This window comes from Hemicordylus capensis, chromosome 17, assembly GCF_027244095.1.
Source record: "Hemicordylus capensis ecotype Gifberg chromosome 17, rHemCap1.1.pri, whole genome shotgun sequence".
In the NCBI taxonomy this organism is placed as follows: Eukaryota; Metazoa; Chordata; class Lepidosauria; order Squamata; family Cordylidae; genus Hemicordylus; species Hemicordylus capensis.
Window position 1 is genome coordinate 11570538 of NC_069673.1, and position 17479 is coordinate 11588016.

The 17479-nt window shown below is 49.6% G+C and overlaps 1 protein-coding gene across 2 annotated transcripts in view; it reads left to right on the top strand.

Annotated features, from left to right (window-relative positions):
• Positions 1-17479, top strand: part of FUBP3 (far upstream element binding protein 3) — a 70425-nt gene that overhangs the window by 27796 nt on the left and 25150 nt on the right. For both annotated transcript variants that reach the window (XM_053282579.1, XM_053282580.1), the window contains 7 exons: positions 1858-1929; positions 5790-5847; positions 9179-9341; positions 11339-11437; positions 12994-13098; positions 15206-15308; positions 16150-16250. In XM_053282579.1, coding sequence (XP_053138554.1) covers positions 1858-1929; positions 5790-5847; positions 9179-9341; positions 11339-11437; positions 12994-13098; positions 15206-15308; positions 16150-16250 — 701 coding nt within the window. The remainder of the gene's footprint in view (positions 1-1857; positions 1930-5789; positions 5848-9178; positions 9342-11338; positions 11438-12993; positions 13099-15205; positions 15309-16149; positions 16251-17479) is intronic.

A 17479-nucleotide genomic window follows, 5' to 3' on the forward strand; every position in this document is an offset into this window, starting at 1 on the left:
TTTGTCCCAGGCAGCCCTGATTCTGTTCTAAGCATGTTCCTTGCAAAGGGGATAAAGAGAAACCCATTTCCAGGGAGAAAAACTGGTCTTATGGTAGCAAGCATTAATTGTCCCTTTTGCTAAGCAGGGTCTGCCCTGGTTTGCATTTGAATGGGAGACTACAAATGTGTAAGACACTCCCCTTAAGGGATGGGGCTGCTCTGGGAAGAGCATCTGCATGCAGGAAGTTCCAAGTTCCCTCCGTGGCAGCATCTCCAAGATAGGACTCGGAGAGACTCCTGCTATAACCTTGGAGAAGCCACTGCCAGTCTGTGTAGACAATACTGAGCTAGATGGACCAATGGTCTGACTCAGTAGGAGGCAGCTTCCTATCTGTGTTCCACAGTGTCCGTCACTAAGTTAGTAATTATGTCAGGTGCCTGTTGCCTGGCTCCTAGGTCCAAAGAGCATTTGTCTGGTGGCTGTAAGATTTTGTCTGGTCGTGGAGCATAATAAACTCTTCTGATTTATCGTGGCCTGTGCTGCATGCAAGGTGGCCTCCCAAAAGCCATGGCTGGGCTCATTAGTCCAATCCTAAAGGAAGCAAAGGTAGACCTCAAACAGGTGTCCATAGAGGACTTATTGGTGATTCTCCAATTGCTCAGTGTGTTCCATTGTCTTCTCATCAGGAGTGGCAATCAAACAAGTGCTTCCGAAAGCCTTCATTGGACACAGTGGGCAGCATCCAGCTCAACTATTCCTGGGTAGTCCTATTGACAAACTCAGCCTGGGTGCTGTTCAGTATCGGTTAAGTCTGTTTACTAAATACAGTCTGTGCTGGGATCTTGCAACTGAGGGCAGTGTAAAAAGGTGTGTACCTAATTATTGGCTCACAAGCCACAGCATGGGCTTCTTCGCCAGTCAATAAGTGTGGCTGCCACTGACCTGCCCTCCCAACCCCGAGAACTCTCCCAGGCAGACCCCCGCCTTGTAGGCTACCTGGCAGGGTCCCCCTCCCTCCGCCACTGGTGCCCACTTGCCTCCCCTGTCATGTCTCTCTTTCATTTACTGGGCTGCGCCCCCCCCCCCCCCGGTGCTTCCAGGGTCAAGAAACCCAGACAACCGTGCCGGAAAGATCAGAGAATGACCCTCTCTGAGCCTTTCTGTGCTGCCCTCCCCACCAGATCTTGAGATGGAGTGGCAGTTTCGAGCTAGGCCAGAGCAGAGATCACCAGAATGGAGCTGGTGGTGGTCCCTAGTGACTGGACATGTTAGAGAGAGAGAGCTAGAGAGAGCGTGCGCTATATATAAACAATGGTGTTGGCTTCCCATATATTTTTCCGAAACAGTTTTTGCTATTCCAGTGTTCTGCCTTGGAAACTCACCTCCATAGGGTGTTGATCCCAGTGCTGTGAACCTGTGGCAATGCGTCCTTTGTCTGTGGGGAGAATGAAATCTGAAATTCGGGATGGCCCTTGGGCAAACTTCCCCTACCTATTCTTCTGGCGTCAGGGGTGGTTAACTCACTTTTTTGTGCAGATCTATGCAAACAAACAAACAAACAAACACAAATAAACTTTGTTAGCCACCCCATAACAAATTGTTCTCTGGGTGGCTTACAGCACATTAAAACATGAGACAAAAATACATAACAGGTTAAATCATAACAGACCAAAAAGGCGGGGGGGGGGGGAGAGAAAACAATTTAAAAGACTTTTTTTTTTTAAAGTTAAAATCAGATCAGAACTTAAAAGGCCTGAGTGAGGACCCAAATGTTTACCTGGGCTGTGCAGACCTTTCTTGGCAAAGAAAAACACTCTTCTAGGCAGTTATAGCAGCAGCTGATGAATCCTGACAGGTCCTGAATTTTGTTTTCAGTTATCGGCAGGGGTGGCGAGCAGATCTCTCGGATTCAGGCAGAGTCGGGCTGCAAAATTCAGATTGCACCAGGTAAGCGGTGCTTCCCCCTCCGTTTCCGGTGGTGCCGGGCAGCACCAGGTCGCCCCTCTGCTGTCGGCCTTTGGCAGAGCCCTGCACCTGTGAGTTGTGCATCCGGCTGGAGCTGTGGCCCCCTTGCAGAACAACCGCACCAACTGGCCACGTGCTGCAAAGAATATGACGAGATTGCGGGGAGGGGGAAAGCTTCCGCTCTGTGTCGCTTGAAATGAGAAATAACCTGCATTTCAAAAGCTAAACAAGTTCCTATACTCTGGGATGCGTAAACGATGACCAGGGTCGCTGTGTTCATCTTTTTAACAGCCGCACATAAACCATGGGGAGGAGAACTGCTCTTGCAGTAGTGACCCTCAGTTGTCCCCTTTGCGAAGCAGGGCCTGCCCTGGTTTGCATTCGGATGGGTGGCTACATACGAGCGCTGTCTGTAAGATGTTCCCCTTAGGGGATGGGGTTGTCTGTAAGATGTTCCCCTTAGGGGATGGGGCTGTAGCTCAGTGGAAGAGCACTTGATTTTCAGGCTAACAGTCCCAGGTTCAATCCCTGGCAGCATCTCCAGGTAGGGCCGGGAAGGACTCCTGCCTGAACCTTTGGAGAGCTGCTGCCAGTCAGTGTAGACTCAGCGTTGGGCCCCCAGATGTTATTGGACTTCAACTCCCATAATCCCCAGCCCCAATGGCCTTTGGCTGGGGATTATGGGAGTTGAAGTCCAATAACATCTGGGGGCCCAACACTGAGAAATCCCTAGTGTAGACAATACTGAACCAAATGAACCAAGGGTCTGACTCGGTATAAGGCAGCTTCCATTCTTCAGCATAAAGGCACCAAAGGGAAACGCTAGAGCAGGCCTGCTCAACTTTGGCCCTCCTGCAGATGTTGGCCCACAACTCCCATAATCCCTGGCTATAAACCACTGTGGCTGGGGATTATGGGAGCTGTAGTCCAGAATCAGCTGGAGGGCCTCAGTTGAGCAGGCCTGCTCTAGAGCAAGGGCTCCTGACGTTGGTCCCCAGATGTTGCTGGATTACACCTCCCCTCATCCCAAGGCCATTGTGACGGAATAATGGAACATAGGAAGCTGCCTTCTACTGAGTCAGACCCTTGGTCCGTCTAGCTCAGTATTGTCTTCACAGACTGGCAGCAGCTTCTCCAAGCTTACAGGTATGAGTCTCTCTCTCTCTCTTCCCCCCCCTCCTCCGTTAACTGAGCAAAGAGGCAAAGATTTTCCTTATTGAGCAGAAGGGAGAGCAACTGGCCCTATCCAACCCCATCACAGGATCCCTCCAGTGGCTGTTGCTGGTGTCTGTTTCCTTCGAGCCCTTTGGGAACAGGTATCCATCTTTATTTATTTTTATTTCTCTGTGTAAACTGCTTTGAGAACTTCCGTGTGAAAGCGGTATATAAATATCCCTCATAGCAGTAAGCCTATCTGGAGCTGCCAGGAAGGGGACTTGGAACCTCCTGCATGCAAGCCGGCAGGTTGCTCTTCCCAGAGCGGCTCCATCCCCTCAGGGGAAGATCTTACAAGGCTCGCACATGGAGTCTCCCATTCAAATGCAAACCAGGGTGGACCCTGCTTAGCAAAGGGGGCAATGCACGCTTGCCGCCCCAAGACCAGCTCTCCTCCCGTGGGAGTTGTAGTCTTCAGACCCTCTTACTGCCGGTGATGTGAGTTGTACTCCCAACATCTGAAAACCCCAGGTCGGGAGCGCCGCTGGGGCGTGGAACTGCTGGCCCCAGAATTCATCGCCAAGCTTCATCCTGCTCATCTTGGGTTGTCTTCTCCCACACGGGAGGAGGGAGTGCCTCATCTCCAAGCAGAGTATGCAGTTCTGTTTGGGAGCAGTTAGGGTGGGGCTTTGCAACCTCCCTCCCTCCCTTCCTCCCCATGCGCCCCTCTGAGGAGCTGCCCCTGAGGTTGGCCGGGGCGAGGTTGGGGCGGGTGCTCTGGCACAGGGAATTGTAGCTGAAAAGGAAGTCGGAAAATTAGAGGACCCACCCATACACAGACTTGGGGATCCAACCTGATGCTTGGATATTAAAAGTAAAAGTAGTAAAAAAAATTACTTTTATTATTATTATTATTAATATTAATATTAATATTATTATATATTATATATTATTATATATTATTATTATTTATTATTTATTCGATTTCTATACTGCCCTTCTAAAAATGGCTCTGGGCAGTTTACACAGAGAAATAATACATAAATAAGATGGCTCCCTGTCCCCAAAGGCCTCACAATCTAAAAGAAACATAAGATAGACCCCAGCAACAGTCACTGGAGGTACAGTGCTGGGGGTGGATCGGGCCCCGTGCGTATCGCTTTTCAACAAAGGTTTCCCAAAGTGGTTTACATAGAAGTAAAGTAAACGAATAAATAAAATGGCTCCCTGTGCCCAAAGGGCTCACAATCTTAAAAAAGAAGCATAAGACGGGCAGCCGCCAGTGGAGGGACACTGTGCTGGGGATGGATAGGGCCAGTTGCTCTCCCCCCGGCTCAATAAAGAGAATTGCCACTTTTAAAAGGTGCCTCTTTACTCGGTGAGCAGGGGACTTTGCCATGAATTTAATCAATCATGTGAATGTTTAGTTGTTTTTGACCCTCCTAATATACTTCCTACTGCTGGGGTTCTCCAACGAGTCCCCAGATGTTGTGGGACTTCAACTCCCCTTATCCTGACCCCAGGCCATTGTCTCCGAGAAGTCCAAAAGTAGTGTCCGTGGATTTCCTCGGCCGCCCTTACCTCAGCGGGAAGGTAGAGTAAGTTGACAGTGGCCAGCCTGAGGCCACTTGCTGAGCGTCGTGGCTGAGAAGCCAGATAGTGCGTGAACTCCTGAGGCTGTTGGCATGGCTCTGATAACGTTGCACCCGTGAAGAATGAGGCCTTGTCGGGCTCTCCTGCATTTAAGCAAGCCAATGAGGACTCTGTGTCTTCAGCAATTCCACACCAGCCTTGGGACCAGTGTTCCCTGCCACATGGTTGACTACAACTCCCAGCATCCCCAGCCAAAGACCATTGCCGCTGGAGATGCTGGGTGTTGTGGTTCGTCACCATCTGGGGTTCCCTGTTGCAGGGCACGCTGCCTATAACTAATGAGTCGACTAAAAATATATACGTTCGTGCAAACGGGCTCACTTGGCAAAACTCTTCGATTCAAATTCTGAGCCCTGGAAAGCCGAATTGTGTGGAACGCACACAGCCCAGGCCGCAGATGCAATTCTTTCTTCATTTACCATATTTCTGTGCCGCCCAAAACTTGCGTCTCTGGGCAGTTTACAACAGAGCAGAATAAATGAAAACAGAAAAATTAAAGCATTACTTTAAAAAAAAATTGTTTCAAACATTTTAAATGGTTGTGTTTTAAATTTCTTTTTTCTGTTTTAAACTAATGTTTTACTTTCTGTTTTTATTTTTGTTGTAAACCGCCCCGAGATGTGAGTTTGGGGCGGCATTGAAATATGTTAGATAAATAAATAAATAAAATAAAATAAACAACAGGAAAAAAGTTGAAACATTACCATTAACAATGTTTCAAAACAGGGTTAAAACTATTAAAACAGTCTTTCATTAAAAGCCTGGGTGAACAGATGTGTCTTTAAATTATTATTTTTTTAAATGGTCAGAGATGGGGAGGCCCTTATTTCAGCAGGAAGCTCATTCCAGAGCCTCGGGGCAGCAGCGGAGGAGGTCCGTCCCCGAGTAGCCACCAGATGAGCCGGTGGCAACTGCAAACGGACCTCTCCTGCAGATCTCAGTGGGCGGTGGGGTCCCATTCCGTTGGGGTTCCCCAGTTGGTTCTGTAACGGCGGGATGCCAAGTATCTCTTGTCTTTTGCTTTGTCTTTGTAGACAGTGGAGGGATGGCCGAGAGACCCTGTATGCTCACTGGGACGCCAGAGAGCATCGAGTGAGTTTTTTGTGTGTGCGTTTGTGCGTGCGTTCGGTGTCTTTGCTATAATCCCCTCCCCTCTCTGTCCTCTTTCCTCTTCCTTTTGGTTTTCCCTGGACACTTTTTCTTCTCTCAGTTGCTGCTATCCCTTGAGCTGTCGCCAAGGAGCAACAGCTCTCGCCGGCCCTTCGTGGCTCTAAAACGTCACGTCAGCAAGCCCCTCTTATCTTTTACTCCCTTTCCCGCTCCTAGCCTTGACGGATCTCCCGAGTCCTGTCCCGAAATCCTTACCGTGAGTCTGCTTTATAAGGCCACCTCGGGGTTCAACATTTACCCAGGCCTTGCAAAGGGGGCCACCCAACGCTACTTCCAGCCTGGGTCACTTATGGCACACGGACAGAATGGAAAGTGAAAAAAAGATCTCTTCCCAGTTTGCAGCATCGCCTTTGTTTGGTTGCTCAGAGCAGGGGCTCTCCAACGTGGGTTTCCCAGATGTTGCTGGACTACAACTCCCATCATCCCCGGCCAAAGTGGCAGGGGGTGATGGGGGTTGTAGTCCAGCAACATCTGGGAAACCCACGTTGGAGAGCCTCCGGCCAAGAGGGTTTGCCTTCCTAGCTAGCCCCTGTTTGTGCTCTTAGCCCCTTCTTCTCCCACCCCACGTGTCCTTCTGGGTTTATGCTGAGACCCTGAGAAAAGTATGGGGCCGCAGGAGAAGATCATCCTCCACACCTCAGTGCAAATAAGAGGAGACTCCGACTTCTCTCCCCAGCCCCTGTGCTTCTCGGCGGCTTGCAGGGGTGGCAGGACCTCCCTGTGCTTGCATTGGCCTTGGAAGAACACCGCAAGTGGAACCGGAAGACTCTGGTTCCGAGGAGGGAAGAGTGAGAGGACCGCCCCCTTCCCTTGAGCCTTCTGGCCATCTCAGAGGGCTTGGAGAGAGGCAGGGACCCGTCTCCTTGGCAGGAGGCAGAACAGGAGAAGGCAGGGAACCCTCCTGCTGGTCTTGATCTTCTCCACCCAGTGCGAGTGTGAACTCAATGGAGGGGTTGGCCAGCCAATCTGGAGAGCGGATTTGTGGACGCCTGGTCTGGAAGCGATATTCCCACTGGCCGCTGGTGGCTCTTTACAAGCCGGGGTTGCCCCAGTTGACACAAGTTCTCAGGATGTCTCTGTTGCCCCCCTCCCTTCAGCTGGGCAAGGGGTTTTTTTTTAGTTCTGGCTTAAAGGGGAGGGGGCTGGAGAAGGCCGCACGAGTGCTGTCGGCAACCCCCAGGCATACGGATGAGAGGTGGTTGCTGCAGAAGCCCCCGATGGACCCACACGTGCATGTCACGCGACCCACTGCTGCCACTTGTTTGGCACGAGCTGACCGTGGTGCTGCTGGCTATTCTGTCCCCTCCCCACCCCCACCCACCCCAGATCCTTGCAAACCCTTCCCCCTGGCAGCCCAGTGGGGGTGGGTTTCTGCTCTCTCTAGCCCTATAGAAACTTTAGGGACAGTGTTTCCTCCCTCCCCCTTCCCAGGAGCTGAGCTTGCTTCTCCCAAGCCATTTTGAGGACCTCTTCCCTGCTGGGACTTGAAGCCACCGAGCCTCAGGCTTACAGGAACCCACTTAACAATATGGAGCTGCTCTTTCTCTCCCCCAGCTTTGGGTAGGTGGGTTTTTTCCAAATCCATCTGGGAATCTTTTTTTTCTTTCTTTCCTTTTTTTTTAAAAAAAAGAGTTGCATTTTGATGGAAAAGAATTGAAGGAAACCCTTTAATTCTCAGGTCTAGGCATTGGGCTTCTTAATAGTCTGCTTTGCTTCCACTTTTTGAGGTGGGTAAGATCTGTAATTCTGCAAGCATTGTAGCAGAATAAATATATCACAGTTGACAGATGAGCGCTATAGGGTACGTAATATGGGGTGCCTGTTTTGCTGGCTCTGCAGTGGGTCTTTCCACCTCCAGTAAAGGGATGTTTGGAGCAAGAAGGAAAACTGTAAGATCTGGGAAGGGAGCGCGGGGAGAGGCGTACATCTCCGGGCAGAGACTCCGGACGGACCTCTGGTCCTATCAGAGGCGTCCTGCTTAAACCTCTGGTTCTTCAGAGTGGGGTAAGAAGCCGAGATCTGCCTGGGAAGAAGCTCTGTTGTCTGCTCTGGTTTATGGCCAGGCTGACCCTTGCAATGTATCCTGCTTGAAAGCCTGCATCTGTGCAAAGATGGAAGTTTATTTTTAAAAAAATAAAGCATTCTGTGTGACTCTTGGAGGTAGGCACCAGCTCATGAGTAGCCGGCCTGCAATAAGCACGCCTCAGGCAGCAGTGGGGTAGTGGTCGGCTCGCGGGCCTGGTGGTGACATCACGCTCTTTGCCCATGCTGAGCTGTGTGGCTGGAGAACCGGTCTTGCAGTCGCAAGCACGAGTTGTCCCCTCTTCTAAGCAGGGTGTGCCCTTGTTTGCATTCGGATGGGTGGCAACATGTGAGCGCTGTAAGATATTCCCCTTAGGGGATGGGGCTGTAGCTTTGCATGCAGGAGGTCCCCGGTTCAGTCCCTGGAGGCATCTCCAAGTAGGCCTGGAGAAGACTCCTGCCTGCAACCTTGGAGAAGCCGCCGCCAGTCAGGGTAGACAATCCTGAGCTAGATGGACCAGTGGACGGACTCAGTAGAAGCCATGTTCCCAGCCCAAAGCGCCCCAGGGCTGCCACTGCTCTAGTTAATGGCCCTGGAGGTTCACAGCAGATGCTTCCGCGTCTTTAGTCAGCAGTGGAAGCCAGGAAGTAGAGAGAGGCTTCCTGTTTCCAGGGGGTTGAGAGCTAAATCGAATCAAATCGAATAAATAAACACAGTGTCCACCCTGGTGGCAGGGACGCTGTCACTTGTGCCAAGCTGACCACATGGGCATCCCCCTTCCCGCTCGTCCTCCCTGTTGAGGTTGGCACTCAACCCACGACCAGCAGGGACCACGATGGCTTGTTTTTTAAAAAAACAGAACAAGAAACCTGCCCCCCCCTGCACAGGATCAACACCTTATGGGTGCGGGCTTAGGTGGAAGAGCCCCCTTGGCAAAGCAATGAGGAGCAAGCCTTACAGGGGTTGGTTGCATTTGGTCCTCCTCTTCCCCTCTGCGCCTCCAAACTCAAATTGGGGTATTTGGTCCAGTCTGCAGAGTTGCCATAGTGACTGCCCAATTATCTCCTCATTTCTGTTTCCTCTCCTTTCACTCTTGTTTCTCCTCCCCCAAACTTCATGCATTCCACTGATACTCTCCCCCTTAGATCCAGCCAGACGGAAGTGAGCAACCAAAGAGTTGTTTTCCTTGAGCTTCTCTCTCTTGTTCCTTCCCCCCCCCCTTTTCCTAAGACACGCAAAGCGGCTACTGGGGCAAATTGTGGACCGCTGTCGGAATGGGCCCGGCTTCCATAATGACGTGGACGGCAACAGCATGATCCAGGAGATTCTCATCCCGGCGTCCAAAGTGGGCCTGGTCATTGGCAAAGGCGGAGAGACGATAAAGCAGTTGCAGGTGGGCAAAGTCACCTTTCTCCTTCAGAGTCGGGAGGTTCTGCTGCGTTGTGCCAGAATCATTTGCTTTCTCATACCACCATCCATGTTCATGGCACTTAACACAGACAAGGTTGTGGAATCAACTTGTGGAATTCTCTGCCACGAGATGTGGTGACAGCCAACAACCTGGATGACTTGGATCACTGCATGGAGAAGAGGTCGATCAACGGCTACTAGTCGGAGGGCTATAGGCCACCTCCAGCCTCAGAGGCAGGATGCCTCTCAATACCAGTTGCAGAGGAGCGACAGCAGGAGAGAGGGCATGCCCCTTTCAACTCCTGCCTGTGGGCTTCTCAGAGGCATCTGGTGGGCCACTGTGTGGAACAGGATGCTGGACTGGATGGGCTTCCTGGGGCCTGATCCAGCAGGGCCGTTCTTATGTAAGGTGCACAGCATGGAAACTGAGGTCCCCCACAACCCAAGATATGGAGGCAACCTGAAGATTGCAAATTTCTCTTTTGAAGTAGCCAAGTTGAGACAGAGGTGCACCCCCTGGCGGGCCCTCCCAGCAAGGCCTGGATGCTATTCCCGCCTGCCTTGCATTGCCCTTCAACTAGCAAGCCTTCCCTAGGTCATCTGCTTCACAACCATGGGTCCCAGTGGTGATGGGGGCAGGCCTGCTTGGAACGAACCAGAGGTCATGAAGAGCAGGAGTACACAGCTGCTTCAGTGAGAGCAGCAGCTAATTCTGCAAGCCAGCTTCAAATCTTTTATTGTATGTCCCACTCTTCCTCCGAGGAGCTCAGAGGTACGTGGTTATTTTTATCCCTCACAGGGTTAGAGAGTTTTATTTGACTCTCTAACCCTGTGAGGTAGGTTAGACTGAGAGATGCATGACTGGCCCAGAGACACCCAGTGAGCTGAATGGGGGATTCGAACTAGAGTCTTCCCGGCCCCAGTCCCACACCCTGAGCACTACGGTATGCTGGATCTTGATTAGCACGTCTTGCTTGGAGACCCCACGTGAGCCTCTGGTGGCTTTTGTTGTGGGTTCAGACCGGTCAGTTACTAGCTTTGCAAAGAGATTCCGTATTACCTGTGAATGCACCCATAATAAAATTGGCAAAACAACGTAGGGCAGCGGGAGAATGTGTATGTGTTCTGCATGCAGAAGATCTTAACCAGGTTCCGTTTCTAGCATGTCCAGTTAAAACTCTTTTGAGGTAGCACAGCTCTTCATGATCTGTTCATTTCACTTTGTGAGTGAGCTGCCCACAGAACAGCTGTGATGGGGCAGCCAACAAATAAAGCAGTTGTTAGGGAAGAGTCTCTGTCTGAGACTCAGGAGGACTGCTGCCTGTCCATTTTACTTCTCTATCCCATCCTTCCTTGGGATGTGAGGTTTCCTGCCTTGTGGTACAGGAGAGCTGGTCTTGTGGTGGCAAGCATGACTGGTCCCCTTAGCTGAGCAGGGTCCACCCTGGTTGCATTTCAATGGGAGACTTGATGTGTGAGCACTGCAAGGTATTCCCCTTAGAGGATGGAGCTGCTCTGGGAAGAGCATCTAGGCTCCAGGTTCCCTCCCTGGCAGCATCTCCAAGATAGGGCTGAGAGAGACTCCTGCCTGCAACCTGGGAGAAGCCACTGCCAGTCTGTGAAGACAATACTGAGCTAGATAGACCAAGGGTCTGACTCCGTATATGGCAGCTTCCTATGCCCCTATGTTTCTTCATGACTCAAAGGACTCTCTGAACACGCTAAGAAAGCTTTGCGTATCAAGCAAAACTCTGAGCGGAAGGTTTCCTTGCTAGCTTTTCCCTGCAGTTTTGCCACCGCTTGCCTGTTGGTTACGGAGCTCTCCGGAGGAACACACCAAACTGAGCCATGTCAATATTTGAGCAACCCGAGCTCCCCAGCCCCTGTGGCTCTCCTTTTCTATTTTCATGGCCTTCTGCCTGTCTTGGCAATCCATTTATTTTTGTGTGTTTTCCATTGTCTGCATGGCGGCGTGTGCAGGAACGAACAGGCGTGAAAATGATTATGATCCAAGATGGCCCTTTACCGACTGGAGCGGATAAACCTCTTCGGATTACTGGAGATGCTTTTAAAGTACAGGTGTGTATCAAAGAGGATTTGCCGGAATGCTGATGGAGTTTTAGATGGATTTGGAATAATGGCACAGTTGGTGGTGCTCGTGAGCGGACCTCCAGCCTGCCGGCCAGGCAATCCTCTTCCCTGTTTACTTCTGGCTTCCTACATTAGTGACCCCCCCAAATTGAGTTCGCCAAAGTAAAGGCAGCCAGAAGAGCACGCAAATCTTGGCCTCGGGGGGCGGGGGGGGGGGAGAGAAGCCACCTAGTCGGTGCTCTGTGAAATTATAACGCAGCCGGAGTGATCCTTGTTCTAGGAGAGGCATTTGGAGGAGGACCCAGTTGTCAGCTGGCTTGGCAAAGTGCCAGGACCCGCCGGATGCTTCTGGCCGGTTGCCGGTGTGATGCCTCCCCGGAATCCCGTCGGCAGCGTTTGATTCCTTGGCTGAGTCGCACACACCCAGGAGAGGAAGGGTCTGTGTGGCAGCAGCAGTTCAAAAGGAGGCCCCTCCTTGCTGCGTCCCTGCCTGAGGAGGGGCAGAACAGACCTTTGGGCATTATCTGTGTCTGTTCAGGGTTGTATAGTTCATATTTTATTTATTTGTTATGTATGTATTGTAAATCTGTATACCGCCTTTCATTAAAAACAATCCCAAGGCGCTTTACAAATTTTTTTAAAAAAACATACTAAAAATGACAGTTAAAAGTATTAAGCGAAAAATATGACAACAAATCTGATTTAAAATATATAGAATTCAAACATAAAAACACACAGAAGCAGCAATAAAACAATCATGTAAAGGCCTGGATAAAAAGCCAAGATTTAACAAGCTTTCTAAAAACTGTGATGGAGTCCGAGAAGCGAATGACCACTGGGAGAGCATTCCAGAGTCCGGGGGCGGCAACAGAGAAGGCCCTGTCCCGTGTGCACGACAACCGAACCACCCTCATTGTCAGCACCCAGAGCAGAACCCGCTCAGATGACCTCGTCAAACGGGCAGCAACCCTTGGGAGCAGGCGGTCCCTCAGATACCCTGGGCCCAAACCGTTAAGGGCTTTAAAGGTCAAAACCAGCACCTTGAATTGGACCCGGAAACACGCTGGTAACCAGTGCAGCTTTTCCAAAATAGGTGTGATATGATCACACCGGGCAGCTCCAGATAGAACCCTAGCTGCCGCGTTTTGCACAAGCTGCAGTTTCCGGATATTCTTCAAGGGCAGCCCCACGTAGAGCGCGTTACAGTAATCCAGCCGTGGCGTGACTAAGGCATGGGTAACTGTGGCCAGATCGGCCTTCTCGAGAAAGGGACGCAGCTGGCGCACTAGCCGGCTTAAAAAGAAATCTAAACTCTGCCTCTTGATGCCGATCTGCACTGAGCACTCTTTGCCGTCTTGCGTGATTCCATAACACTTTCAGATTGGTGTGCTGACTCCGAGGTCTTAATTCGTAATTTTAGGGAGACAAAGTCATTCAGGGCACAATCTGTACCAAGAGGCTCCCAGGCTATCACTGGGGCTGGGCAGGGGCCAGTGCTATTTCACTCTTAACTTCAAGCCGTTTTCATCCTCCTGAATATTTAGCAAGCGAGAGAGATGGTACTGGAGATCATCCGGGAGAAAGACCAAGCAGACTTCCGAGGCGTACGCAATGACTTTACCTCCAGAATGGGAGGAGGAAGCATAGAGGTGTGTGTTCTTCTTGCGCGCCATATCTTCTTTCCTTGGGGCGGGGGGGCGGGGAGTATCATTCTTCTTGCGCACTCTGCCCTGCTTGCAGAGCGTCCGAATGGCTTTTTTTTTTTGGAGATAGGAGGTTGCTGCTTTTCACGTTGGAAGCTGACGAGATGGCTGCAATTGCAGAGTTAGTCCGTTGATCCGTGTAGCATAGTAGTGTCGGCTTTGACTTGACTTGGCGTACTGCATCCGGCTCTGGACCCTGTATTTTCAGAAGGATGTTGATGAGCTGAAACCGGTTCAGAGGAGGGCAGCCAAGATGGGGACAGGTCTGGAAACCAAGTCCTGTGAGGAATGGCTGAAGGGAGGAGCTGGGCATGTTCAGCCAAAAGACCCAAGAGAAGACCTAAGGGATAGAATTGCTGTCTTCATACTGTCCCACAGAAGGAGTGGGATTGTTCTGGGTTGCTCCTGAGGGCAGGACTAGAACGAATGGGTTGAAATTTCAAGAAAGCAAATTCAGGGAGGAGTTGGGGGGGGGATTCCTAACTCTAGAGCCATTTGATAGTGGTGGGTTTTCCTACTTTGGAGGTTCTCAAGCAGAGGCTGGAGGGTCTTCTGTCAGGGATGCTGTAGCAGTTTCCTGCGCTGAGCAGGGGCTGTTCTCTGTACAGCTAATTTTCCTTCTCCTCTCAAAATCCTACGGGAAACTTAGCTTCTAAAGAAGAGGTGAGAGAGAGATGGCAACCGGGGCCTCTCTGATCCCCATCCAGCTTTCTGTGCTTGTCACAAGGGAAATCTTCAGAATTCTTAAACAGTAGAGCCTGACTCTCACGCGGCTGCTCTTCACGCAAAGAGAAGAATGGGTAGTGAGACCCTCATCTTCCACTTATAATTCTAGGCCTCCAGTAGCATTAGGGGCAATTCCATGGGTAACAGAATAAGGCATGTTATCACTTCTTCCAATGATTGTAGCCATAAGCAGATTTTCAAGTTGATATTAAATCACCAGCAAGAGAACATCTCCTACTTTAAGGCCCTATTTTTACAAAACTCTTGAATTCTCAAATGATCTGAAATGTGCAAAATACATTGGTAATGGAATCAGAAATGATGCCTAAACATTCTGATTCCGTTACTGGTGTGTTTTGCACATTTCAGACACTCTAATATCTAAGAGGTTTGTAAAGTGTGGCCTTATACTAGTAGATTTTCTCTTGCCAGTGGGTGTATAGTGTTAACCTGAAATTTTGCTTCTGGCTACAATCATTGGAAAAAGCAGTAGCATGCCTGATTCCGTTACCCTTGGAATTGCCCTCAGGTCATTATTCAGTATTTTAAATTATATGCTGCGGTGTGTAGTTTGGAATATACTCTGTGGTATTTTTAGTGCAAACGTATTATTGTAAGGAATTTTTGGTAGTTCCGGACACCAAACACTGGTAGGCAGCCTTGAGTGCGGCACAAAAACGAGGACTCCTAGGACCAAATTTGGGCACCCACACAATGGTCCCAGGATGCAGGACAGGGAGAAGTTAGCTATTATGCATTACCTGTTCAACAGGTGAACTTCCCTTTTTGTATAGAAAAGTGAGACCCCACATTTCAGATCAGAAAAATGAGACCCCACATTTCAGATCAGTGAGACCCCAAGTAATTTATGATTGTTGGCTTGGTAACCCATCTACCTGTTTTCTAGAACAGGGATTATTCTCAACGTTGGGTCCCCAGATGTTACTGGACTTCAACTCCCATAATCCCCAACCAAAGGCCACTGGGACTGGGGATTATGGGAGCTGAAGTCCAATAACATCTGGGGACCCAATGCTGAGAATCCCTGCTCTAGAACTTGTTACTTTTTGATGTGACTGTAGCCTTTCTCAGATCTGAGGGGTGGGGGGAAACGCATTTATTTCCTCCCTCTTTTCAACACGGGCTGGTGAAAATATGGAATTGGACTTGATATGGGACCAGATGCCCCTCTTCCAATCTGAGAGCAACCTTTACATACCTGAAGATGCCATCTCTTTGAAACTGATATCTAGATGCCTCTTTGGTTGGCAAGATCTCTGCACTGCCTTTCCAACTGTGGCTATCACTGGTTTCCTTTTCCCGACAGGTCTCTGTACCCAGGTTTGCTGTGGGAATCGTAATAGGAAGAAATGGAGAAATGATTAAAAAAATCCAGAATGATGCTGGTGTTAGGATTCAGTTTAAACCAGGTTGGTAGGCCTGAGAGACCCCTGGCTTTCGGTGTGCAGCTGGTCATCCACAACCGTGTTTTCTCTAGTTCACTGCAAAGCCGTAGCTGGGAAATTGTGGGAGGCTGCAGAGCAGAGGTATCCTGGGGACACCGCAGGTCAATGCAGAACAGCCAACATTTATACACAAGTGTGTGTTTACTTTTTACGTGCATTAATTAATGTAAATAACAGGTTAAATGGTGATAAGCACTTGTGGTAATTGCAAAATAAATGCCTTAGTGCAGGGTTCCTCAAACTTGGGTCTCTGTGTGTTGGACTTCAACTCCCACCATCCTCTGCTATAGTGGCCTTTGGCTGGAGGAGGATGAGAGTTTTAGTCCAACAACATTTGGGGACCAAAGTTTTGAGAACCCGTGAGTGAGAGAGAGATTCGAGTGCTCCAGCCCTCATTGGCTGCAATCCTGGAAGACAGGAGCAGCTCTGGTTCTAAGTAACTGGGTAGAATACTGTTTGCATAGTTTTCTATTGGTCCCACCCCTGCTTTTTTTTAAAACCTCAAGCCTCTTTCATTAAGGAGCTGTAAGGAATGGGGCTGAGAATATGACCCATAGGGCTGGGTCTGCTTCTGTGCACTGCAATTTTAACTCCAGCTTGGGCACAGTCTCCTTTCTGCCCGTGGCTACTGAAAAATGAGTGGGTGGTCTTTTTATGTTGGTTCAGCTTTGCTGTAAAGATGATGTGTCGGCAGTGCCACCACCTAATAGAGCTGGGGGCCTTTTTCTGAGATGGGTGGCCCACACCCCTCTCTCCTCTCCCTCTGTTTTCTTTCATTTAATCTCCGTCTCCTCTTGCTCCACAGATGATGGGATTAGTCCAGAAAGAGTCGCGCAGGTCATGGGTCTTCCCGATCGGTGTCAGCACGCAGCTCACATCATCAATGAGCTCATTCTCACAGCACAGGTGACTCGCAGGGCTGCCCCCGTCCAGGCTGTAGAGGCTGAAATGCGCCCCTGAACGGAACCACTCTAAAACCGTGCCACCCAATCCCATCCTCCTCAGGCGATCCAGAAGGATACCATGTTCGGTGGTATTGAAAGCCTCTGAGAGATCCAAAAGGATCAGCAGAGTCACACTCCCTCTGTCAATAGCCAGTTGGAGATCATCCATCAGGTTCACCAAGGCAGCCTCAACCCCATAACCCACTTGAAAGCCAGTTTGAATTGGGTCTAGACAATCTGTATCATCCAAAACTGCCTGGAGCTGAGACCACCACCCGCTCAATCACCTTAATTTCATGGACGATTAGAAACCGTTCTGTAACTAGCGAACTCCAAAGGATTCAATGCAGGCTTCTTCAAATAAGCTCTAACCATAGCCTCCTTAAGACACTTAATGGCGCAGCGGGGAAGTAACTTGCCTAGAGAGCAAGAGGTTGCTGGTTCGAATCCCTGCTAGTATGTTTCCCAGACTATGGGAAACACCTATATCAGGCAGCAGCGATATAGGAAGATGCTGAAAGGCATCATCTCATACTGCATGGGAGATGGCCATGGTAAACTCCTCCTGTTACCAAAGAAAACCACATGGTTCTGTGGTCGCCAGGAGTTGACTGGACAGCACAGGAGTTGACTGGACAGCACAACTTTACAACAAGGAGGCATCCTTAGGATTATGGAAGTCCGGGCACAAAGGCCATTGCGGCTGGGGATTATAGGAGTTGAAGTCCAGCAACATCTGGGGACCCAAATGTGAGAAGTCCAGCTTTATATAATCATTTTTTAGATGAAACGTTGATCATGTGAATAGATTCGGAAACTCCGCTGTTAAAGGCAATCGCAGAGGTTAGGTTTCCGGTCAGCTGAGAATTAATTTATTGATTTGTTTATATACCGCCCTTCCAAAAATGGCTCAGGGCGGTTTACATCAAAATAAAAACAACACAATTAAAATCAAAACTAAATCAATTAAACAGTTAAAATCATTTAAACATTAAAAACATTTACATTAAAATCATTTAAAACCGACATTAAAAGTTTAAAACCATAACTCTTAATTAAAAGCCTGGGTGAACAAATGTGTCTTTGGTGCCTTTTTAAAAGTTGCCAGAGTTGGGGAGGCACATTCCAAAGTCCATGGGCAACAACGGAGAAGGCCATTTTGTCTGACAAACAAAATGGTGGCCAGAAATT